A 25,292-nucleotide genomic window follows, 5' to 3' on the forward strand; every position below is an offset into this window, starting at 1 on the left:
CAAAAACTATTCTAGGGTTCGTATTCTGCAGATATGAATCCCAGAAACCTCGAAGGCTTGTAGATGCAAGTAGAGTATTTGGATCTCCTTCAGTCGTACAATCTGCAGGCGATCATTCAGTCATCTGGGATTGGGCTCCATTGCATCCTAGGGACAGATTTGCTGGTATCTGTTTGTACACTTATGGTGGGGGCAAACACTGTCTAAAAGAGAGCATCTATAAGCGTGACTTGGAGCATTGAAACATCAATCTTCTTCCAAAATATTTCCAATGGGTTAGAATTTAAAATATCTGATTCTAACCTCAAATCAATTTCAAGTTGTATCCTTTTTGTTCGAGATCAAGGTTGAGGAGATATTCTGACAAAGGTCCAAACTTTTGAGTTTCACTGGATAAATAGTAGTTTGGATCATATTTTGGTTTGTCTGACATTTTTAACTTCAGTTAAAGTTCTTAATATTTCTTGGAAGCGGTTGGCTTCTATTTATTTGTTAAGCACTCTTCTTTGGGATCACCAAACACATTATTTTTATTCTTTAGCCTATATACTTGGGATCAAGATTTTAAATCCCATAAGATAAAGGTATCCCAATTTCTCCATGAAATGAGATGCCCTGCTATCCCATCTCATCCCAACAATAGTCTCGATTATGTATCCCGATGGACATCCTCTATCTTTTTCATAAGAACGGGATCCTCTATCTTTCTCATAAAGACAGGATAGGATGACTGGAATGCTCCCTGTCCTATTGGGACATAAAACCTTACTTGGGACTATAAGGTGACAGTTTCCTATAGTAACGTCACCGGTTCCATTCAATCAAAAAAAAAGAAAAAAAAAAAATCTTTTACTTCAAAAGAAAAATAACCTAACCTACCCAGAACCTACTCTGGATGCGTTTTCTTGGAAACATTTGCCAACAATCATAAAGATTCACTACCAGCAAGTTAACTATCAGCAACCAACATATCACTATGAAGAATGCACTGAAGCAAACTTACTCTACACTTATTGTTGCTTTCCATGCAATTACAAAGAGAAGAACCGTCCACTAATCAAATGATAACATAAAATCTAGCAAAGATTCAGCGTATCTAAAGAACATGAGATGCAGCTAAACGACTGTTGCCGCCTTGGTTTCCTGTTGCTTTTGATCGTCATTCCCTGAATCAGGTGGGCACACAATGCTCTTCCAAAACCAATGCTTCTCCCACAGACGAGACATCTCCTCAATGGGCACTTGCTTTGTCTCCGGCAGGAGTAGGATGATGAACAAGGACATAATCACAATCAAGCCAGCAAATAGGATGAAGACTCCATATCTTAAATGGCATAGCATAGCAAGGAAGCACTGTGCGATTGCAGCTGTGAAGAAGAGGTTGACACAAACCACCATGCTTTGACCTGCCGATCTTGTCTCCAGTGGGAAGATCTCACTGGGGACCAACCAACCAAGAGGCCCCAGGACCATCCATAAGCCACGACAAATGTGCAGATCGCGACCACGAGGATGATAGCCAAATCTTTTGGGAGCGTCACCCCCCGACCAAATTTTAGTGCAAGAGTAACAGCAACAACCACCTGTGAGTACAAACCAGTGTCATGTATTCTTTCAGTGGAGAGCTGATCAAGATAACTATTAGGAAGCAAGAGTGAGTATGCATCATTTTATTATCTGAATATGAACATAATTTAAATAGGCTGAGGATAACATAAGTTCTTGGTGTGTGTAGTTAAATGGTTCTGCAAAAGTGAATTAAAATTTAAATGGTACTAGAATTGCCTACCATTGAGCTAATCATTTGAATACCAGCTTCGATGAACAGAAATCTCCTTCCCAATCTATCAACAACTGACATTGAAACAAGTGCACCAAGCACAAGCATTGAGCTTGTTATAATGGATGAGTACAGGGAAGTCCCTGATCCCATACCCAAGCTTTGGAAGATCACAGGAGCATAGAACAAAATGGAGTTCATGCCAGAGAGCTGCTGGAATGCAGGGATTCCAAGTGCTCCTATTATAAGCTGTGGACGGTTCTTTGGCTTGAGGAGGTTTCTGAATGGGTGCTTGACTGCTCGGGCTGCCTCACTAGCCTCCTTGAGGTCCTCAAATTCTGCATCCACCTTATGAGTACCCCTCACTTTCTCCAGAATATTTCTTGCTTTATCTAGCTTTCCTTGTTCGACGAGGCTGTTCGGGGTTTCAGGAAGAAAAATCCCTCCAATAAACATAAGAGTTGCAGGCACCATGGCTAGTCCAAGAGATAGTCTCCAACCCCATGGGTGGAGCTTGTCTGTGAAGTAGTTGATAATGTCAGCAACCAAAATTCCCAAGCAAGTAGTCAGTTGGAACAACTGGTTAACTGCTCCTCGGATCTTCGGTGGTGCTATCTCAGAGAGGTAGAGGGGTACTGCCTGTTGTCAGCACAACAGATGTTAGAAACTGATCAAGCAATTAAGCATTGTTTTAGGCAAATACAGTATGAAATTGTTTTGTTTTCCACATTCAACATGTAAATATTAGATAAATGAGAAGTTAAAAACAGATCACTGGCACAAGTATTGCGCTAGGTGCAATATTCTGGTGATCATTTTTTTTCCATCATAACTAGAGTAATGTGAGAAAAAAATGCTTAAATCTTCCTCCAATTCAATCTCAAACTATGGATTCCAGATAAAGGGAACTCTGGGCTCTAAAAAGCTCTCTGCGTTGGTTAACAATTTGCTACTTAGTTATCAATTTGCTTAATTGATGTTCACTTCCAGAGTACCATGATCGAACATAAAAAAAAAAAAAAAATCTTTAATATAAAACCATCTGTACAAGTTCTTCATAATAAAAATAAAAATAAAATTTGCGCATTATTCTGTGTATAAGATTATTTAAACTGCATGATCTTGATATATATATATATATATATTTTTAAATGCATCTGAGATGAAGTTCGATGATTGAATGCCTAAAAAGAATGTGATAAAATTGGTGAAGAGATATTTGTCGAGTGCTTAGCTCGCACCTGATTTCCAAAACCAATGCCAACTCCGAGGAGAATTCGGCCAATGATCAGCATTAGGACATTAACAGCTCCCGCATTGACAGCACCACCAAGAAAGAAGCTGACTGCACCACCCATGATGCTGATCCTTCTTCCATATTTCCTGGTGACATATGAGGCCCCAAAGGTAGAGACGAGGCCCGCAAAATAGAGGGAAGATGTGAAGAGAGTAAGAATTTGATTGTCATATTTGCAGTAGTCAGTTTCATGTAGATGTGCTTGTTTCCTTCGGTACACACTGGGGAAGAAGTGCTTTAAGAAATCATCCATGGAAGTAACTCCACCTGAAAACCAGAAGCAATTCAAAATGAGCTCTTTCCTCTCGCTTTTGTCATTGAATAAGATACAAATATGATTTTTTTTTCTATTCCATGTCTTCACAGATATAATTATTACAATCTTATTTCTAAAAATCGAAAACAGGATCATAATTGGGAAAAAAAAAAATCTTATAGGACTATCGAAATTATAGGAAGGAGAATTTTTTTGGTCAATATTTTCTTGCTTCCAATGCAAAAACAACCAACAGTATTAAAAAGAAAGGGAAGCACAACATGATGTATTCAACTAATAGATTCGAGAGAAATGATAACTATTTGAAAAAATATATTATTTTTTTATAAGAAAAATTTTTTTTTTTTGATGTAAAAGGAGGAAAAATCCATCCAAATTTTTTATGAAGAAAGGGAGTACAAAAAAAACATAAAAAAGAGAAAAAGAAACCCCAATACCGAAGAAAAAAAGAACCCATCAAACCATCAAAACCGAAATTCAAATTTTAAATTTAAATTTAAAAAAAAAAAAGAAAATCCCATTCTACTGCCGACGGGGATGACGCAATGCCGATCACCGGAGGAGATCGTCGAATCCACTTGTCCCAAGAGAGGAAAGGGGACCAGCGGCTTCTCAACAAAGTGATGATACCTCTATCCAACGTAGCCATGGACGGCCGTTTCGCCTTTGCCCTCGACAACGCTAGCAGCTCAAAGAGGTAAGAAATCAGGCGGTCGGGGAGGAAGTGGGCAATTGGGGAAGAGCAGATACTGATGACTAGAAGAAAGAGAAAATCCATAGTTGACTCGGACCGACGAGTGCCCAGATCCTGACATCGAAAGAAAAGAGAATAGTCTGATGCCAACGAGGTCCACAGAACAAAAGGAAAAGCCATCACTCGAGAACCACTGGAGTACGAGGGCACCTATCTCGCCGTCGAAAGAGAGGAGAAGCAGTCCGAAGCCACGATTTTTTCGGCCAGAGAGAGGAGATGAAGGGAGTCCGACAGCACGAAAAGAGAGAAAGGGGGAGAGAGACAGAGGAGCAAGGGGAGAGAGAGAGGGAAGGACAGAGATCAGGGGCCCAACTAGCGGAGGGAGATCCTAACTGAGGATAAAGAGATACATAAGGCCGGAGAAAGGAAGAAGAGAGAAAGAGAGGAGGACAAGGGGCCCAACCAGAGATAAGAAGGGAGACGCCCCGCTAGAAAAAGCCGGCAACGTCTCGGTAACGGCCTGTGATGCCCTGCAGAAGTCGGAGAGAAGGGAGAAGATATTCGCGGATTCAGACGAGAAAAGTCTAGTGACGTCCCACGAAAAATGGCAAAGTTGGTCCACCACCGAAAGAGACCAGCGAAGTGGGAGAGAGAGAGAGGGAGGCTTGGCTTTTTGCCATCCATCATCCGCTAGAGGGAGAGACCTGCCGAAGAGAGAAGAGAGAGAAGGCAGGTCCACCATCGAAAGGGACCGACGAAGAGGGAGAAAGAGAGTGAGAGAGAGAAAGGGGACTAGGCCTTCCGCCGACCATCATCCATCGAAGTAAGAGATCCTTCACTGGGAAGGGAGGGAGAAGACGGGACATGAAGGGAAGAACCAGTAGTAGCACCGGGAGAGAGTCCGACAATGAGGAAAAAAGAGGGAAGAGAGAGAGGCATGGGAAGAGGGAGAGAGAGAGAGGGATGTTGGGGGTTGAACATGGATCCCAACCGGCCCCCGTGCCAGAGCAGAGAGGAGTAGAGAAACAGAGGAAAAGAAGAGGGGGTGCCCGACGGCCAGAATTAAAGTGGCCGCCGGTGAAACGGATCTGCCGGAAGGCCTTGGAACAAGAAATTAGAGGGACAAAAAAAATTTCTCAGAGCTTCTCTCTCTAGAAAGAATAGAGAGAGAAGACGGGGGAACGTTACAAGACCCTTTGGGTTTGTATTTTCACGTTTGAAGTGCGCCATGGCCTTCTACACCAATACAATATTTATCAATGCAAAAAACAAGGAGAAGTTGAAGAGGAAAAAGGTGTACAGATCATTTACAGATAACTGAAAATGTTGTATCTAAATAGATAAATCATTGTAATAGCGAACCCTCAAACTCCCGGACCAAAGCAACGCCATGTAAAATGGGAAATATTTCGCCTGCCTCCGAATAGTCTTTCAGCACCTTCCATGAAAAAACCACTAAAAGTTCTCCACTAAGTTTATTATATAACATAAAAGAAAAAAAAACACTCCATCAGAGAAACAGACCAAAATGGTTTTGGATTAAAGAAAAATAGATCAGAAAACTAGAAAATTTGAAGACAACGATCAATAAAACTCACCAGAGACACCAAGATCATATCCGAAGAGGGATCCACCAAGGGATCCAACAATACATGCTAAGATGAAATAACTGGTAATCCTTCCTTCATAGAGCTCTGCTCTCTTGCCTACATCACCACCAACAAAACCTCCTGCCATTTCCTTGATCTCCCTGCAATCCTCTCACTCCCTGGCTTGTCCAAACCGCCTCTCCAAGCCTCCTTTCAAGTCAGCTTCTGTGTGAGCATAGAAAAAACGGCTTTGTACAGGCAAAGAACAGGGGAAATCAGAGGTCGTCGCAAAAGTCAAAACTTCAAATAAGTCAAAAATCACCATTAGGGATGAAGAAAAGTCCATCAGCATATTCCCATTAAAAATTATATTATATACAGAAAGATCTGAAACTAAAGGAAAAGCTTAACTGTCCAGGACTGATGGGGAGCACCATCTGGCACTTTAGCGGAAAACAGGAGAGGAGGACCAAAATGAGAGCATCATCCATATGGAAATAAGTTTCTTAAAAGGCTGGCATGATAAGGACTTCTATTTTTAATATAATATTAACAAATATAAAATATTTATAAATATTTGTGTTATTAGATATATAATTTGGAAGGACAAATTTAGTTGATTAAATTTCAAATGCCTGGATGATAGGCAATATCTTACCTGCACATAAGCGGACCTTATCCCATCTTCCTTTTGATCTCATTTTAAAAGCCTTTTTCTTTTCCTAATCTCTAATTTTTCTTGCAAAGGGACTTTGGTTTTGACTTGTATTTTATCCACTTGCAAGTGTGAGGACATACTCTTTTCTTCTTTATGATTTTTTCCCTCCTTTTGGGTGGCATACGTTACATGGAAAAATGACACAGCTCCCGGTCAGCCACGGAACGTTCTTCCGACTGATATGGGGCAAACGCTGGCAGTACCCATCTATCGCATCACACCAAAGGCCGTACCAGTCTCTGTTCACCACGTGGCATGTGGAATTACCCGTCGCTTTCTTCTCTGGCCCTAAAATTTTTGACTCGTGGCAGTGGGCTCGGTTTATACCTTTGGCGCGAGAGAACGAAAATTTTTCGCGCGAGATCAACCGTTGGATTACGTTTTGTACAACTTTCACAACTTGGCGTTTGTTTTGTGACCAATACCGCGGATGGAATGAAAAGATTATAATATTTTTGGAAGTTATACAAAATGGTGGTTGACGTTGCGAAAGAAGGCCAACCATTCTGTTGCGTGAAAGACGCAATCCAAACCAGATCCAGAGGAATATTCGGGGGATACCTACCATCCTCTGCTATACAATATATCGATGCTACTGTTGGGCTGCACCTACCTCACCATCAAACATGTCTTTGGAAAGACGAACATGACATTAACAGCGGATGGGTAGCAATTTTTATTGCAAAGCACTCTCGGTCATTTTTTGGATTGATATCTATGTGACCTCTAGATCTTTTAAAAATATTTTATTTTTTAATTTTTTTGAATGTATTTTATGATCAATCTCTGAGTGTGTCTAAGTCTGGTGATGAGTGACTTACAAAATAAATCCATACTGATTGGAGTTGTATCCGACAGAAATCCTATGATGTCTAAATCGGTGAAGAGTAGTTAACAGCACGATAGAAAATAGATTTTGACAGAGTATTCGCCCAATATGTTTTAACCTTTTTATCTCCTTATCTCCCATTTATATAGGCAATCTGGGTGTAACTGTCTGTAACGGTTAGGCATGTGGGGTCCTGCTTATCTCGATACTATGTGATCGTGGGATAGACAGTTAATGCCCACTAATAATCATGGTATATAGTCGTTACGCATTTTTTGTGCTGGCGGTTTTTAATATGCTGATTGTGTGTCGGGTGGTATTGACTTGACTATATGTCGAAGCTCTAGATATGCCGACTGGTTGTCGGTCATACAGTCGACCGAGTCGTTGAAATAAGTTGTTATCTGAAAAGATAGTCGAGATTTACCGACAATCAGTCGGCTTGCTAATTGACGCTAACTAATAGTCGGTTGTGTTCCATGGTGCCGATTGTAGACGTTGTAGTTGAACCGAAACTCGTTCAGCGATCTAACTTTAACGGTCTACCATCAAATATCGGCACATAGTCGAGAGGCCGACCGTGAATCGGAGGAGCAAATCCGATTGTACCAACAGTTGCCCTCCACTCTTAAGTCCAAGGTGGCATGACACGTTGGACGATAGGAGTCGCCATATGTCACCTCGAGCCCTGATTTCGTGGTTGTTTCGGCTGCAGGCATTAATAATCTTTTCAAAAATCAAAAAAGTCTCCAACCATTTTGTCATTTCGATGGTCGTACGATCATCATTAGGGTGTCCAGTCGAAGAGATGGTTATTTAATGTTGTAACTGACCGGATAGCAGAATGATCTGATTTGATTTTAGCCGATCGGGAGCTGCCATGCATCCGACGATTCTTGACTTATGTCAACTCATGCGGATTGTGCCAACGTATCTCAATCTGATGGTAGGTATGTTGAAAGGTTCGAATGATGATCGGTTTGGATGTTGTCATATGTCAGGATCTGAAAAAGTCTGGATTTAGACAAACTTATCCCGACCGTCGATGGGTTTTATATGTATAAGGTTGCTTTCATCCATTTGGATCTCCATCACAATTTGCCTGCAATCCTTCCTACGATTGAGAGTTCTCCTAAGGGTGCTGAGAGTTTCGGTAGGTGTTAAAGGCCCTAGGGAACCAACTCCTTCGTATCTTCGCAATCTCCAAGTCCTTTAACTTTCAAGTTAGGCTTTCCTCCTTCCACCTTCTTCCTTTCTTTTTGATCTCTTCCACCATTATCAATGGCTAGTAGCAGTAGGAAAGGCAAGGATAAAATTAGGAAAGATGAACCCTCTCGGGATAATCGACCGAGTAATCTGTTTGATGATTCCCCTTTGGATCCGGATGTGGAAGCTTCTTCCTTGTCAGAATCTAATGTCATTCAGCTCCGAGAGCAATATCGCATTTCGGAGCAATTTTAATTTTTTGCACCTGATCCGGATGGTCAGATGAATTCTCCTCCTCTAGGCCAGGTAGCGATCTATGTAGAGGACCTTCGAGTTTGTTTTCGCTTCTTAATTTTAAAGTTTGTTCGGAATCTTCTTGATTATTATAAGATTTGTCCTGTCCAGTTAGCCCTGAACTCTATTCGACTCATTATTAGCTTCGCTTTGTTGTGCCACATAATCCCGACTAATCCTATACGATCTCTCTTTCGTGCTTTCTTCGTTCTTCGCCCTCATCCTAAGGCCAAGTGTTGGTGGTTCTTCAATCCGAGGAAGAATCTGTCCTTTATCTTCGGTCTTCCTTCTTCCATCTATAGATGGAAGAATCAATTCTTTTTTGTTTTTCTTTTTTGCCTGGAGATTTTCTGACTTCTTGGGGTGCACCGAGAGTGAGCCCGAATGATCACAGCCAAGTTGATGTCGTTGATCGAGAAGACTTCCTGCATTTGAAAGATATAAAAGTTCCTTCGCAATGGGAGCTGTTGATGGAGCAAGCCCTGTACGACGCCAAACTTAGTTCGATGCTCATCGTAAGTATAGCATAGTGTAGTTTTTTTTTTGTCATCTGATTTCAAATTTGCAGCTAAGTTGTTGTTGTTATCTTCTGCTTGTAGCTATGCGATCTTCAGTGTGACCTTTGGCAGATAAAATTTGATGGTTTGCCGCCACCAAGAAGAGGTCCGCTGTTGGTGCAAGGCCATCTCGAGCTCCGAAGAAGAGTCGGCCCGACACATCATCATTAGCAGACTCTGAGGCCTGTATCGAAGCATCGTCGATAGTTGCTTCTGAGGCCTATACAGAAGCAGTTGTTTCACTATCAGCTCCAATGGCTTTACTATCAGTCGGAGTTCTTTTACTGATTAGACAACTAGGTGATCATGATGCCATCATGGTTTTCGATTCAGAGCCGACCAACGAGGGGCCGACAGTATCTTGGATGCCTCCTACGCCTGAATGGATGGTGGCTACAGTTGATTAACTGTCTACCCAAGAGCGAGGGAAGGCACCAGAAGCTTCAACTGGAAGTGAGGCTCCAGGAGGCTGGATGGAACATTGCAATATTCGAGTGCAGTCAGGTGAGTCGGCCCTGGCGAAGCTGACACTGGCGAAGCAACTTGTAGAGGCTGCATTTCTCCCATCTGTTCGGGAGAATAGGAAGAGTTAGATCATGGCCGACATGTTCTCATCATTTTATCCGACAATCCTCAGCGTAAGTTGGTAATCCATTTTTCATTTGTGCTTCTTCTACTGGCTTTTTCTAACCATTCTTTTTTCTTTTCAGCTAGCACATGACATGTCTCATTGGAAAGAGGGTACCGAGGGATTGTAGATCTCCATTGGAAGGTTACAGCTGCAAATGCTGACAAAGTTGCCACTGTATAGTGCCTTCAAGCGGCAACTGAGCGGGAAGGAAAGTACTAGGGAGAGATTTTTTACATGAAAGCCAAACTAGAATCGATTCGAGTCGAGTTGGAGTCGGCTTAGCTGTTAGTCATATCCCAAGAGGAGCGAATCAAGAGAAAGAAGAGCACAATCAGTCGGCTCTAGGAGGAACACGATGACTGTTTTTGCAAGCTGGAGGGTGAGTGGAAGAGGGATCAAACCACTGAGTTGAAGTTGGCACTGGCCGATGTAGTGTTGGCATCCGTCAAGGAAGAGGCGAAGACCGCCTAAGAAGCTCTCAGTCGGGAGTAGGAGTAGGCCATTGAGGATTACAAGAAGACTGAAGACTTTAAGAATGAATTTCTCGACAGAGGCAATGCGGCCTACCGGATTGGATATGAAGATGGCAGAGATGCTATTAAAAAATTTTATCCAGACCTAGATTTGAGCAGCATCACTGTCCCGGGCTCTGAAGAAAGAGGGATAGAAGTAGAGCCGACTGGCGAAGTGACTACTTCGATTGAGAAAGTCGCACCTGTGCCGATCGAAATAGAATCAGCAATAGTCATGGTCCAAGAGATCGAAGCGGTAACTGAGGAGACTGAGCAGCAGTCGACGTAGATAGATCTTCACTTTTTCTTTCTTTTTTTGTTATCGAACTTTAGTCAACTTTTATTTTTGTAATTGGACTTTAATCTGATTTTTGTAATCTTCTGTTGATAAATGAATTTTTTTTTTCCAACTATCGAATCTTTTTGGATGTGTCATTTATCGTAAATAATTATTGTCAATGTAACCGACTATCAGTTGGTAGACAAATATCAATCAATAGTCAAAGTCATAGAATTTGCTTGTTAGTCGGGTATCAGCCGAGTAAACTTTAAACATAAATTTTTTCTAAGTATTTGATATACGGGCACTAGCTGAATATCCTTTGATCTACTGGAGTCGAGTCTGTATATCATTCGCTCGACTGGAGTCTAGTTGGCTTAGTGTTCCACTCAACCGTAGTTGAGTCGGTATTTTGTTCCTCTTGGGACTTATTTTGATTCAGAGATCGATATTTTTCTACTTTGATCCTTCGGGGCTTGAGCCATAGCTCGTATTTATCATCGAATTGCATAGTTATCGAATGAGCTGTTGACTCATTATTTTTCTTTCAGGATGTGGATCTCTTAGTCAATCGAATAAGAGCCAACTAAATAGTTGAAGATATTTGTAGATTATTGACATTCCATATACGAGGGACAGCCATTCCATCATAAAGAAACATTATCGTACATTACGTCGTTCAATCGAAACATTATCGTAGGTCATTCTGTTATAAAGGAACATAGTCATTGTTTGGAAAGAGCTTTCTTAATTATAGATCATGATTGATTCATCGTTTGAAGAAGTTTTTTGAATTGTAGATCATGATCGATTCATCGTTTGAAAAAGCTTTTCGAATCATAGATCATGATCGATTCGTCGCTTGGAGAAGCTTTTCGAATTATCTACCCCCCAAAGTCTCATCGCTTAGTCATTTTGTAGCCTTTTAATTTGATGATCTAACTCTTGGAGCTTCCACTCGTAGTTGTCTACATGCTGAAAATCTTCTCGGAGAGAGCACCCAGGAGTAAAATTTTCGTTGGATGAGGAAAAAAAGAACGTCGTCGTTTCCTCTTATCAGCTTTGTAGGAGAAAAATAGGTGATAATCGATACATTGAGAGTGATGGGCTGAGTGGTATGGCACATCCCACTGATGAGACTATTGTCAAGATTGTGCCACCATCAATTATTGGCTATATTTGCTGGAGGCTATGAACTGCCTCCATCAGTGTCTTTTCCTGCTGCACTAAGACAGCAAATTGCTGAGCATCTGCGATGATGATTGAACGTGAGGATCTGGACTCTACCGATGGAGGTGGGAGATCTTTTCGATGAAAAAATTATCGAGCGGAGCTGGTGAAAATATTCTAGACTCTTGTTTTCATCATGATGATTGGATTTTCTCCCTCTACCTGGCGCACCATCTGTTGCGGCCAATTCCTAAGTGCGTCTGAGTCCAATGATGAGCGATCTGTAAAATAAGTTCATACTGATCGAAGTTGCATCCGATGGGGGTCCTCGATGCCTAAATCAGTGGAGAGTGGTGAATAGGATAGTAGAAAATAGATTTTGATAGAGTATTTGCCTAGTATATCTTACCCTTGCTGTCCTTTTACCTCCTCTTTATATAGGCAATCTGGATGTAACTGTCTATGATGGTTAGGCACGTGGGGTCCTGCTTATCTCGATACTATGTGATCGTAAGGTAGACAGTTAATGCCCACTAATAATCATAGTATGTAGTCATTACACGCTCTTTGCGCTGGTGATTTGTAATATGTTGACTGTGTTGCTGGTATTGATCCGATTATATGTCGGAGCCTCAGATATATCGACTGTCTGTCGGTCATACAATCGATCGAGTCATTGAGATAAGTTATTGTCTGAGAAGACAATCGAAATTTATCGATAATTAGTCAGTTTACTAACTGATGTTGACTGACAGTCGGCTATATTCCATGATGCCGATTGTAGACGTTGCAGTCGAATCGAAACTCATTCGGCGATCCAACTTTAACGGTCCACCACCAAATACTGGCACATAGTCGAGATGCTGATTGTGAATCGGGAGAGCATATCTGATTGTGCCAACAGGATGTACATTATTGGGACCATTGAATCTGCTCCCTCCGATTTAATATCAGCTTTCTGACTTATTATCGGTCATCCCGATTATGGATCGATGATAGATGATAGATTGTCAAAGCCAAGCCACGAAAGGAGATTCGATTTGACTACAGCTTCTATGAACCTCAACACCTGACTTTCTATCAGTACCAAGAAGTAAGTAGCTGACTATTAACCGACAAGCCGACCGACTATCGATAACATTTGATCTACTTTTCTGACAGATATGACATAACCATTGGTAAGCCTCATATTAAGTCAAGCTAGGTTCATATTAGGCCATAACACAAAAATTTGAAAAGCCCAAATGGGACCTATTTAATAAGGTGGTCAGTTGTTCCAATCCAACTAATCTATTTATGAAACATATAACACAAGTTAACTTATATAATTTGTTTAACAAACCCATTGACTCACGTTATGTTCACGTTTGGCATGGTTAACTTCCTAACTTGGCATGTATAAGTCTAAACCCGCATTATTAAACAAGTACTAATTTGATTAATCTATTAAATGATGTTAAGTTATTAAATTCACATCTAGTTAATTTACTATCTTAAACAATATTCTGTAAACATGGTTTGAACATCTAGTTAATCATGTCCATCGTTAGACTGATAGCGAGTCACTTTTAGTTTGGGTTTAAACCATGTCAGCAAAACCAATTATTAAAAGAATCTTGTTTTCTCCAAGCCAATCTCCTTGAACAACAAAGATTCCAAAATAGCATGATTAGATTCAACCGATCAGGTTAGGATTTTTTTTATTGTTTGAAGTGGAATCACCTCAGGACTTTAGGTGGTGTGGATAGGCACTAAATTTTTGGGCTGGCAGGAACTGAAAATCGGTTGACAAGTACAATTTGAGTATTGATTGAGATACTGATCGGTCCAACCAAATCCATCCCAACACACTGCTATCTAACACATTTAAAGCATTCAATTATGATTAGATTTCGGTATAAAATTATGAAATTTGCTTGAGTTGGTGGTGCAGCTTAGATCCACCATGCACATTCTGAAATTTGAATTCTATACTCGGAGCACAAGATGCTTTGAGAGTCGTGTTTTAAAGTAGATGATTGATTCTAAAGCATGCTATGAACGAGATTCCTGGACCTCTTGGGTCCAATTGGGATTGGGAATGGCTCGCCTATGCGTCGTCCGGGCGGGGTCGTCTCCGTCATTTCCCGATTAATTGCGAGGGCCTGCGGCCCGAAACAAAAAAAGTAGCGCGGAGGGGAACCCAAAGCTCCTCCATAGTTTTCTCCATCACCTACTTCAACTCTACCTACTCCTCTTCTTCCATCTCATTTCAATCCTTCTTTCCGTAGTCCAATGGCTTCTTTCGCTCCCACGCCTCCGTCCACATTTCTTCGGCTCGGCAAATCTTCCAGGTCTCTCTCTCTCTCTCTCTCTCACACACACACACACATCGTTGTTTCACTTCTTTCTTTAGCGTGATTCTTTTTCTGTAGTTATTCTTGAAATTTTTGGGATGGTATCATCATTTCCACTACTCATCTATGTTCTAATTATCTTGGCACAAGAAGGAAGAGTGACCTCTCGCTAATTCCCTTTGCCATTATGTGATCTTCCAAGCAAAATATTATAACGTTCTAGTTACCTTAGCTACTTAGTCCAATAGCTTATGAAATTGGGATAGTGTTGCAGTTTTTGGAATCCTATACACTCATCCAGCTCACTGTTTCCTTAGGCTTTAGATCAAGCTATAATACAAAGATTATTTTAGTCAGTAAGTGGTACGAAGACAATGATTTATGAGAAATTTATGTGCGGTTCACTAGTTCAGCAAACACTTCTGCGTAGCTTGGACAGCTTTTATAGGATTATATTAATACACATAATGTACGTGGACTTTTTTTTTTTTTTGTGAGAAGATAGTTGTGTGTATTTCTGAAACCAGTACCAGCCATGTGTAATGTTCTTAAAAAGCATCGATGACCATTATTTTTTTATTTCTCAAGCAAATGATCTTTTTTTTTTTTTTCTCTTAAGAAAAAGTGAAAAAAAAAGAAAGCGGAAAAGGGAGAAATTAATGGAGGTTTCTAGGTCCACACAGAAGGCTCGGGTTGTTTGCTCTCCAATGGTATAGATGGAAATAAAACAAAATGCTATTTAAAGATACATGTATTTTTCAAATTCTGGATTTAGAACATTTCAGGACTGTAAATATGATGGTCTAGGATGATTTCCAGCAAGTATTAAGTCATTTACTAATGCTTATTAAATCGGATTACTTATTGGAATTTGTTTGCTTTACTGTATTTGCACAGAATTTATAGTATCCCTTTGTCCAAATTATTGCAAAAGCAGTGCTTGTTGAATTATTGGTTCATTTTTGTCACAACTATCAGAGTAGAATTACTTGTTAATGGAAATTCTACTATAATAAAGGTGGAAGACGTATACTGAGAAATAAAACTCAAATATAGGTTAGAGTTTCTCAAATGTCAAGAGATTTCAATTTTGTATTGATAAATCTCATCTTTCATGAATTGCAAATCAGATGTATGTGCTGAACTTAGGGGTTTATAGTAATAAAGGAACAAGAAGGATTGGATTCTTCATAGTTCATTTTGGGGGATTCTAGATTCTTTCTTAGAAGATCAGAATACAAATTTGGAAGAATCTGGAAGGGTGCTACCTGTATTGATACTGATATGTGTTGAAAGGTGGTCCAAATTAGTATATTGGCCATGCAAAAGAACAGAAGTGACATAGATTACAAATGATAATGATGACAAGGGCCTATGAAGAACAAGACTTGGCTGCATGGCAACTTAACAGTGGAACCTATGTGAATAAGTTGTCATTTGGGCTTGTGATCTTCCAAGAGAGGGAAAACCCTTCCAGCACAAGCAATTTCTTCGTATGCACCCATGCACCAAATAAAGTCAAATGAGAATCTAAAATTTCAAATGGCCTCTCACTTGATATTTACCTCTTTCCGGTAATACTCAGAATGTGATAGCTTGAGATGAACATCACTTGGTTATAGCTCATAAAGCTGACCTTCTCAGTGGGAATTGATGAAGAATGATAATTACATTCAATCATCTCCGTAATCCTTGTTATATATATACTATTTATTTCCTATTTTATCAACAGTAATTTAGACAAAACTAGCAAGATTTACACAGAACACTCCCATCTAGGAGAAAAGGTGAATCAAGCTGTCCAGAATCACATTTTTTGTTTACAAAAGCGAATATAAAGAAAAGGAAGGATGTTTGTTCTTGTTAAATGGTTGTAAAGTCATCTGGGTGGACCCATTTAGTTATTTGCTTTTATGATTTATTTACTTGTATTTATATCTTTTTTGTTTTGATTGATATATCGTTCTCTTTTTGTTATTCTTCTTTTCAATAAATATGTGAATTTGCAAGCCATCACATTTACGGTTGGTGGTGGGCCTGGTATGGACCTAGCATATTTAATTTTGATTAGACATGGCCTGGAACGATTTGAATTCCCGGCTCTGAACAACTGAGGGCTGTTATTTGATAATACATGTATACATGTGCTTGCAAGTTCATATTGTTTCTGAATCCATATTATATGATTTGCATTATTTAACTCAATCTGTATTGATACATTTAAGTAGTCTGTTTGATCTAAAGATGCACCAATCAATTATGCTAATTGGTGACCATATTTTTTCGAGTTGTAACCATTTTCTCATCAAAATTATCTTCACTATTATATATGTTGTAAAATCATAAGCACTACACCACTTCTTCATTTTTATCAAAGTTTACAATAGCATGTTTGAGGGAAGTTGCTGTAATTATTCATCTTGCATTGCAGATCTCTAGGTGCTTGGTGTACTGAAATGATCAAGAACAATTCAATGTCTCTTTTAAGGGCACAACTACACAATTTTAATTATGATCGAAGGGGAAATAATGCTTTAAGTGGGTCTAAAAGAATCTACAGGTTTCCTTTCACTTTTACAATGCCAACTTCGCAAACAAATTTGTCAAGACATTCCTTTTCTCAGATGTCCTCAACAGTTTCGTTGGACTTTTATCGTGATTATGGTGAAGAGGTGCCTCCACTGGATATCTGTGCCAACTACAGAATGGATATCAGTCTGACAAATTTTGTACTTCAATTATTGCACGAAGCTGCAACAAGTTTTTTTCTTGCCATAAAGTCCCAAAAATCATCTACTAGCCATCTCAAAGTAGCTAATGCATGGGTTGGAGTGGATGTGGATGTTTGGCACCAACAAATTGCATATCAGGTATAAAATTCTCATAACCAAGAATTGCTGGGTGTTGAGTGATGTGGGTCAAATATACTGATAAGCATAATCTTCCTTTTCCTTGTCTGGTGTGCATGATCTGGAGGCAATAACTTGCTTTCTATTCTTAGACATCCTAAGAATTTAACCTATCCCACTCCAATAGCTACTTCTACCATGTGCTTCCACTAGACTGCCCCCACCAATCTCATAGAATGTTGGCTTATCTTTAGGCTTTAGGGTTTCCTCTTGACACAATCCCCACAGCTTATTCATGCATCAAAGTTTTGTAAACTAATGCAATATCCCAATATGATCAGGTGAACCACACACTTATGAACCTGAAAGTTCTGTCTTATGTTTCAAGCAGAAAAACTTTATCCTCCTCTCTTCTACATATTCGCTTGATTTTTTAGTGAAACTTCTAGAAAAATTTGAGCATGCTCTCATGCATTTCTAGGTAGATTGCAACTGTCCATTTACTTAGTCTTTCAGTTGGACCTGCATTATGCAAACCTTTTCCTATGGTGGGCAGCAACCGCCTACTCTGTTTCTCATGAAAAACACAAATAGGGCAGACCTGCTGGCCCATTCACTTGATCTTCGAGTGGACCTGGATCAGATTCAGATAGAGCATATTTTATCCCACCACATTTCTAAGCATAGCACATAGTTTAGTTTGCAAGAACTTCTTTCTATATTCCATGTGTGTCTGATGTTCAAATCTTAAAATTTGTAAATAAAACCGCAAGCGCACGGTGTGCAGAGTAGCACGACCAGCGAGTACGGGTCGATCCCACAGAGACTTGGTTTTAAAAATGATTTTCAAATCTATGCTCAAGCGAGCTTTAACAAAAATCAAAAGTCGAAAGTTGTTTGCTAAAGACAATAAGACTAAGGATCTAGGGTTTTTGAATCCACTAGATCTAGATTAGGGAATTCTACCTAGAATTTTTCTTATTGATCCTAACGACTACTCCTCTTGTCTTTCCCAAGCATAGATTATGAAGGGACTAAGGCCCAACGATAACCCATCAAGATTCTTTACAGGGGAGTAGTAACTAGGATCCCTTAGGGTTTTCTCCTCCTATGCACTGAATCAAGCATGAACTATGAAGGGACTCTGACCCAACTGTAGTTCATCAAAAATTCTTGGCAAAAGAGGAAGAAAAAGAAACCCTAAGAAAAAGAAAGAACCCTATGTAAAATCCCTACTCATGATCTAGCTTCATCGCAAACCCTAGAAGGGATGCTTAGCTAGACATGATCTAAATCTACTTGCAAAATTTAAACTGCATAATTTAAACTAACCTAATTGCATAAAATTAAATTGCATAAATTAAACTATCCTAATTGCAAGAAAAATAAATTGCATAATGTAAAGAGATGAAATTGCATAAAAATAAGATTTTATATATAAAAAAAATTTATTACAAAAACCTCAAAGCTCGAGGCTTGAAAAGAGAGCTAAAAACCCCACTATCTAGGGTTACAAGCTTGATCGGAAGGAAGAATACATAAAACAAGGGCCTTTGGGGGCTTTTTATAGGCATTTGGGGGTTATAAGGTTTTCAAAACTTTCGATGTGGGACTAAGAGGTTTTAGAGGGTTGTTAGGGGGGTTTATGGTGCGCCGATGGGTCCATGGTCCACGCGCCTGTTGCTGTGGACCAGGCGGCTAATCAGATCACCAAATCAGTTGATTTTTGATCAATTTTGATCTGATTTGACTCGGGTTTGACCCAATTGAGTCTTCTTTCTTCATTCTTCAATTCCTGGGTCAATTTAACTCCGTTTTGCATAAAATTTGCGCCGTTGGAATCCTCTTTCCTTGTTCTTTCTATTGATGATCTCTTCTTCTGCAAAATATAATAACAAGTATCAATTTCTTAATAAAGTTAGATAATTTAGATATTAATTGATACTTTTTATGTCAATTTATGACATAAATCAGTGTCACAGGTTGAAACAGATCAGAACCATAGAAATACTTTGTTTTCAGGTGTGGGCTGCAGTCTGCAGACTCTGCACCATATATAAAAAGGAGAGTTAATAAATTTGAAGGCAGGTTAAGACAGAAGTTTTCAATTTAAGTCATACAAGTGCTCTTACATCTATTGTGCTCTAGAATTACCATTCTTTCTCATGCATTATGTAGGCCTGAAGCTCATATATGTTACTTGAGCTTGTCCTTATGTTTGGACTTATGCCTTCCACTGACTTACAAGTAAAACTAATGGATTTTTAGGGTGCAGGTACATTTGATGCGAATTAGAGGTGGTATGATCAACTTAAGTACTGAATGATTATTTGTGTATAGTTAGTCCCTTTCATCGTGTACTACATAAGTCCTTTATGTGTAAGTGAGGCAATATTTGTCATTTTTCTTTGAGCCTTTAGCTTGCATGGGTGTAAAATTTCTTTGAAAATTCTGCTGTCATCTACTTTATCCTTTTGTAGCAACAAATATTTTCTTTGAAAGTTCTGTTGTCATCTACTTTATCCTTTTGTAGCAACAAATATCTTCTGTCACGCCGATAGATTGGTGTTTAGTTTCTAGCTATCGGAAAAGGTGATTTTTATTTTTATTTTCTTTTTCCATGGTTGTGTAGGCAGCAGTCTATGCTTTGTTGAAAACAGTGATGAAGATGGAGAATATGTTTGATGATAAACATCTGGTGTTTAGTATGTAAGTGTTATCCAAGCTTAACCGGAGCAAAGGGGTCAAAAAGTAAGGTTGAAATTTACTTAAGAATATGTATTATTCATCAATATCCTTTTCTTCTACAGACTTTCCCCCAAAGTGAGTTTGATTATTGAATGCATTGAAAGCCAGTTGAACAAGAGAGAACAAAACTTGGTGACATGGTTTAGAACAGAACAACTTTCAATTTTAACAAAGTATTTCACCCCCTTAATGGAAAGGTGGGCATCAGAATATGGAAAAAGGTTCGTATATAAAATTTCTTTGTTATCGATTATTGGAAAGTAACAAGCACAATTTCCTACCTTGGCTGATAAAAACTGACATATCATGGATATCAGGCAATACAAATATCACTATATTGACTAAGATTGTGAAACTTTTCTTTTCCAACCTTGAATGAGTTTTTTTAACAAATAAATATCAATTAAATGCTTACCAGATGTACTAGTTCTCAGTTTAACTATATTGGAAGAGATATCAATATCTTGGATCCTATATGTTGGCCGAGATTCTTGAACAACTTGATACCTCCTAAAATTTCCCCAGCTTCAATCTCAGCTGAGATTAACTGAGGTATCAGTCCATCTCAGTATTGGTCATTGGTCACCTGCTGAGATGGATAATATCTTGGCTTCGGAAAACCTAGGTTATAAGATGAATTGCCAATTAATTGATTTCTGTTTGTATATCTTTATCAATTGAGGTAACATGACATTGCATATGATCAGCTTTCCAGATATGCACATATCTTTTTTGCATGCTTACTATCCCACACTCTAGGAAGACGCTCCACTGAGTACAAAGATATTCAGTTGTATTGCAGTGACTGTTCTGGCCACCAGTTGTTGTGTCGCTCTTACAAAGTTAGGTGCTAAGCGTATTTCTTGCCCTGCTTTCACCAAGAGCCTTCCAGACTTAACAAGGGAACTTATGGATGCATTACATGGTTCTTCTTCAATAGGCAAATTGCATTGTTTAGCAACAAATGCAGGATTTGAAAATGAATTCTTGAGTCATTTTGGTCCAAAAGTACTGCATTGTGACACCAGGGGTGAGATAATGTTTTGGATGAGATTACTTGAAGTAAAGCTTGTAGCAGCATTTGATAGAGAAAGTGTCATTACAAATCTGCGGAGCTTTTGCGACACGCAGGTTAGCCTTGTTTTATCAAATATTTTTTTAATCCATTTTCTTAGATATTGCTTGCTCTTTAAGACTGCTTACTATTAGGGGAACAAGCATTCACTAGCATTTGCTGGGCACTTAAATTTGTGTAGTTTTCATTTTCGTAGGATTTTATGATTTTTTTTGAAAAAAGAGCTTTATTTTTGTCACAAGATTGTCATGTGCACTTAAGATGGGACAGAAGAAATATCTTACCTAGAAATTTCTCAATATGCTATTAGATATATGATCTTGCACCCAGCTTCATAATCTCATCCAGTTTCCATCTTTCTTTACCAGAATTTAATGCTCCTATCATTTTTACAGTAATTATTTGGCAGGTTTTAGCTAGGGATCTGGCAGTTCTGGGACTGTTTGCATTTTTAGGAAGGAAGACAAGATTATTCTTATCCCATTTGTATATCAAGGATCTTGATGAACCTGTCAAGGACTTCATCTGGTGATTTTCTTCACATTCCCAAGAGCATATCCAAGAAGTTATATTCATATTCATTTTTTATTGATTCTTTTCATCTCGCAACAGCTACTTGGAATGTGGTATCCTTTTCTTGTATCCAGAGTTATCCTCCATGTGTATGTATCAACTATTTATGGAGGTAAGTCTTGACTAAGTGCTGTGGAATGTGAAAATGGAATTTTGAAATTGCGTGCAGATCTTACTAAATTTTAAAATCACCCATGTCTAATGAAGAATGTTGATGATCCATAAACTGAAGGTCATTAATTTATCATTTTTGAATTGTTTTATCAAGAGTTTGGTTTAGTATTGCATGCTAAACTTTGTCATTTTTAATTGCAACCAACTTATAATGTAATACTTTAATGAATATATGAAATGATTATTCTGATTTACTATAGTTATTCTTTTTCCCATGATTGACTGGATTTCGGGTCATGATCCATGATTATTCTGCATGATTCAGTGGTTCAGACCATATACTATTAAATGCTTTTAAACTGAGTCAAAATTTTCCTCAAACATGATTATTCTTCTAATAGGTTGTGAGTGAGGAACTTGGATGGCTCGACTTCTATCCTGCACTGCCCTGCATGAGGCATCAGGAAAGAAAGCGGTCAAAACAACATGCTTTGCAAGCAGAGAAAGAAATAATTCTATCTACTGTTTTTGGCATTTGCTCAGATATGTTTTCAAGCTTTTCCCACTACAGCAAGGAGACCCAAGCATCTCTTGATGCTAAGTTGGTGTTATATCTACAACGAAGGTTAGAAATGGTGTGCCATTTCATTTTCACATGAACTTCTGGTCACCTTAGTAAAGGAAGACTTATGCTACTGCATTTTGCAGCAAGAATCTACTAGTTATTTGTATAGAAGATTATTGGGCTGCTTATGATAGATTATGGTAAGTTGGTATTGGCAATGGATTCTTCTACTTTTAACAACAGCTAAATTTTCAGAGACAAACTGGCTGTTTCAAAATGTTTGCTTGTTTTTTCCTTTTTTTTTCTAAGAAAAATGGTTGCATGTTTGACTTTCAAATTTCTATCAAACAGTGGGTTGGGGAAAGCTACTCGAGTTCAATTTCCAGAGCCAATGACACATCTATGGGACATTGGTACCATAAGAATGCGACACCGGTGTTGTGGGGATCCAATGACCAGGGAAATCACTGAAAGCAACCCTCCATATGCTTCAGGTATAAACAAGGTAATGAAGCTATCTTGTAACATCTATAATTGGCGATGACTTATGAGAAGCCAGTGCCAGGTCCCACGACGGGCAGAAGTATTGAAAAGTTTCACTTGTTTTCAACCTTTGATGTACAAAAACTTGAATCAATTGATTGGTCTTTTTTTTCTTTTTGTTCTTTCGCATATGTTAGCAAGCATTTATAATCCTGTGAGCTATGCAGTTACTCTTCCTGCAGAAATTGCTACAACTTAGAAGAACTATATGGTAGATTTCCATGAGTAAATAAATATGTTTCATTTTTGTATCATTCTTATTAATGACTTTATCAATGTGAAAAAGCATTATCATAAATCTCATTGTCAACAACTGCAAATTTCATGCTATGCGCCAATCCAAATAAGACCAGATTACCAGCTATTTGACAGTGTTGCTTTGAAAATGTACCTTTTGTGCGGGTCCTTGGCATTTGAAGGTTTTACTAATTTGGGTGTAACTTCTTGAAGACAATTAGAAATTTAAAGGAGAAAAACTACCCAATTAACATTCTCCTTGCGATTTGAAAATGTGAAGCACTTTGTTTGTATTAAGTGCTGAACACTTGTTATATTGCAGTCTAGCTGCTCCGATAAGATCCTCGACGAGCTTCATGTTCCTGAAGCCATGGATGCAACAATTAATCAGAATTTCTTTATTAGATCTAGCTACTCTCTGCTAGCTACAATCTATGTAAGACTGGCACCTGCTTGATATGTGTTAGACAAACATCTATTACTATTAACATTTTATGGATGCATACCATCTGACGTGAACTGTGATTAAGGATATATGGATGGGAACTCGGTTGCTCTTTTTAGATCTACTGGTTTCAGTTGGTCTTATCCAAAAGCAAATTTTCGGATGCAAACTTACTGAGAGGGAAAGAAAGAAGATCACTGTGACATTAACTGATATTGCCTGTGCTATTCCTGTTGCAATTCTGGCGCTTCTTCCAGTGAGTACATGGTTAAGAGCATCTTTGCTTTTTTTAATTTATTTCATATATAGTAGGTACACAAGGATTTTTCTATTCACTGACAGTGGTTGAGTCATGGTTAAAATAATAAAAGGGCCAAAGCTTATAAGTAAAAGCTCTCAAGTTGTCTGGTGCAAAGCTTGACTTTATTTGTATCAGCTTGTTTGTAATGGAGTAAATATTTTCTGTAACCAGTTGGAATGTATGAACCATAAGCTTTTTCAAAGACTAACTCAATTTTGACTCATATGATCAGGTAACTGCTATAGGCCATGCAGCTATTCTGACTGCGATTAAGAGATACATCCCTCGCTTGGTAAGTTTTACGCACACACATACACACATTATACGATCACTATTTGTAGTTCAAGTTGCGTATCAACAGGTCTTGAAATGGAAAGAATTATCAATCAGATCTTATTTTCTTACTCTTAAAACCTCAATGCTTGGTAATAGATTCCATCGCCATATTCAAAGGAACGGCTGGACATCATAAAGCAAATTAAGAGGGCTAAGAAGATGAAAGCTCAATCATGGAGCCAACCCAATGTTTCTTCTGTCTCCTCTATGTAGTCAAAAACATTTTCATGAGAGCTTATTTATGTCTTTCATTTGTTTTTGGATTTGAGAATAAGACAATAATAAGATCCCTAATTGATGGTGCTAATCTCAAACAAAAGATTTGACGGTAGTTGGTTACCGTAGGAGGGTTTTCTTTTTAATAGTGTTCATTTACGAGATGTGGCAGGTTTTGTCCCATAAATAAATTTTTAGATTTATTAATATATTATCATCGTGAGCACATCCATTTACTTGCATGCGCTTGCCCCTTGTGCTATAAATAGGGATAAAAATAGTATAGATAATATTTATTTAAATTTATTTTTATATTTAAATTAATTTAAATATAGATAAAAATTTAAAGATCTGATTAAAATTCATATCTGTATTAATATTTATTAAAAAAATAGATATGAATATGGATAGATAATTATGCATTCCATATCTGGATATTCGAATTTGCATATAATTTTATATAATTTTATACAGTACTTATTAATTTTTTAAAAAAATATATGATCATATAAATATGTTATTAATTAGATTTATTATTTATTTAATAATATTTTTCATGATGTAATTATAAAATTTAATTATTTAATTTATATCTATAATTATATTCATGCTTTTACTGGTCAAATTGTATTTATATCTATTTAAAATAAATATAAATATAAATTTTTATATCTAAATAATATTTATATATATTTATATTTATTAAATAAAATAAATATGAATATGAATATGTCGATATTTTTTTCATATTGGATCTAATTTCTCTAGCTATAAATGGAGAATAATAAATAACCAAACCTCTTTTATGATTCTTAAAAGCATGGATTGGGCTCCTGTTGGGACAATTCAATCAATCTCCGACTCTGACTTTACATTGTCCTTGTGAACATAATATTTCGACTAACAATCAGTTGATTGATCGACAGTCAGCTATTATCAACCAACAATGGACAATTTGGTTAATTTTCGATCGAAGTCCATCAGTATATCAGAGTTACTGATCGATGCTCACTCAGATCTACCGACATATAGTCGGCTTATCTTCCCACGATCACATAAGGTTGGAATATACGGAACTTATATATCTAACCATTATAAACAGTTATCAAATACGTGTCAC

At 38.2% G+C, this 25,292-nt stretch overlaps 1 protein-coding gene and 1 pseudogene across 2 annotated transcripts; one reads left to right on the top strand and one right to left on the bottom strand.

Moving 5' to 3' along the window:
* Positions 1-949: 949 nt before the first annotated feature.
* LOC140858451 (sugar transport protein 14-like) lies at positions 950-6,102 on the bottom strand (annotated as a pseudogene).
* Positions 6,103-16,615: 10,513 nt separating this feature from the next.
* LOC105036601 (uncharacterized) lies at positions 16,616-24,326 on the top strand. 2 transcript variants are annotated; one of them, XM_073259134.1, is made up of 13 exons: positions 16,618-17,040; positions 19,652-19,728; positions 19,830-19,988; positions 20,559-20,898; positions 21,252-21,370; positions 21,455-21,527; positions 21,931-22,154; positions 22,238-22,294; positions 22,446-22,599; positions 23,197-23,310; positions 23,405-23,575; positions 23,853-23,912; positions 24,053-24,326. In XM_073259134.1, the coding sequence occupies exons 1-13, from the start codon at positions 16,627-16,629 to the stop codon at positions 24,167-24,169; spliced, it is 2,079 nt and encodes a 692-aa protein (XP_073115235.1). In that variant the 5' UTR covers positions 16,618-16,626; the 3' UTR covers positions 24,170-24,326. The 2 variants fall into 2 exon arrangements, with proteins under 2 accessions (XP_073115236.1, XP_073115235.1); XM_073259135.1 differs by lacking the exons at positions 23,197-23,310; positions 23,405-23,575 and having other exon boundaries at positions 16,616-17,040.
* The last annotated feature ends 966 nt before the right edge of the window (positions 24,327-25,292 follow it).

This window comes from Elaeis guineensis, chromosome 6 (assembly GCF_000442705.2).
Source record: "Elaeis guineensis isolate ETL-2024a chromosome 6, EG11, whole genome shotgun sequence".
Taxonomy (NCBI): Eukaryota; Viridiplantae; Streptophyta; class Magnoliopsida; order Arecales; family Arecaceae; genus Elaeis; species Elaeis guineensis.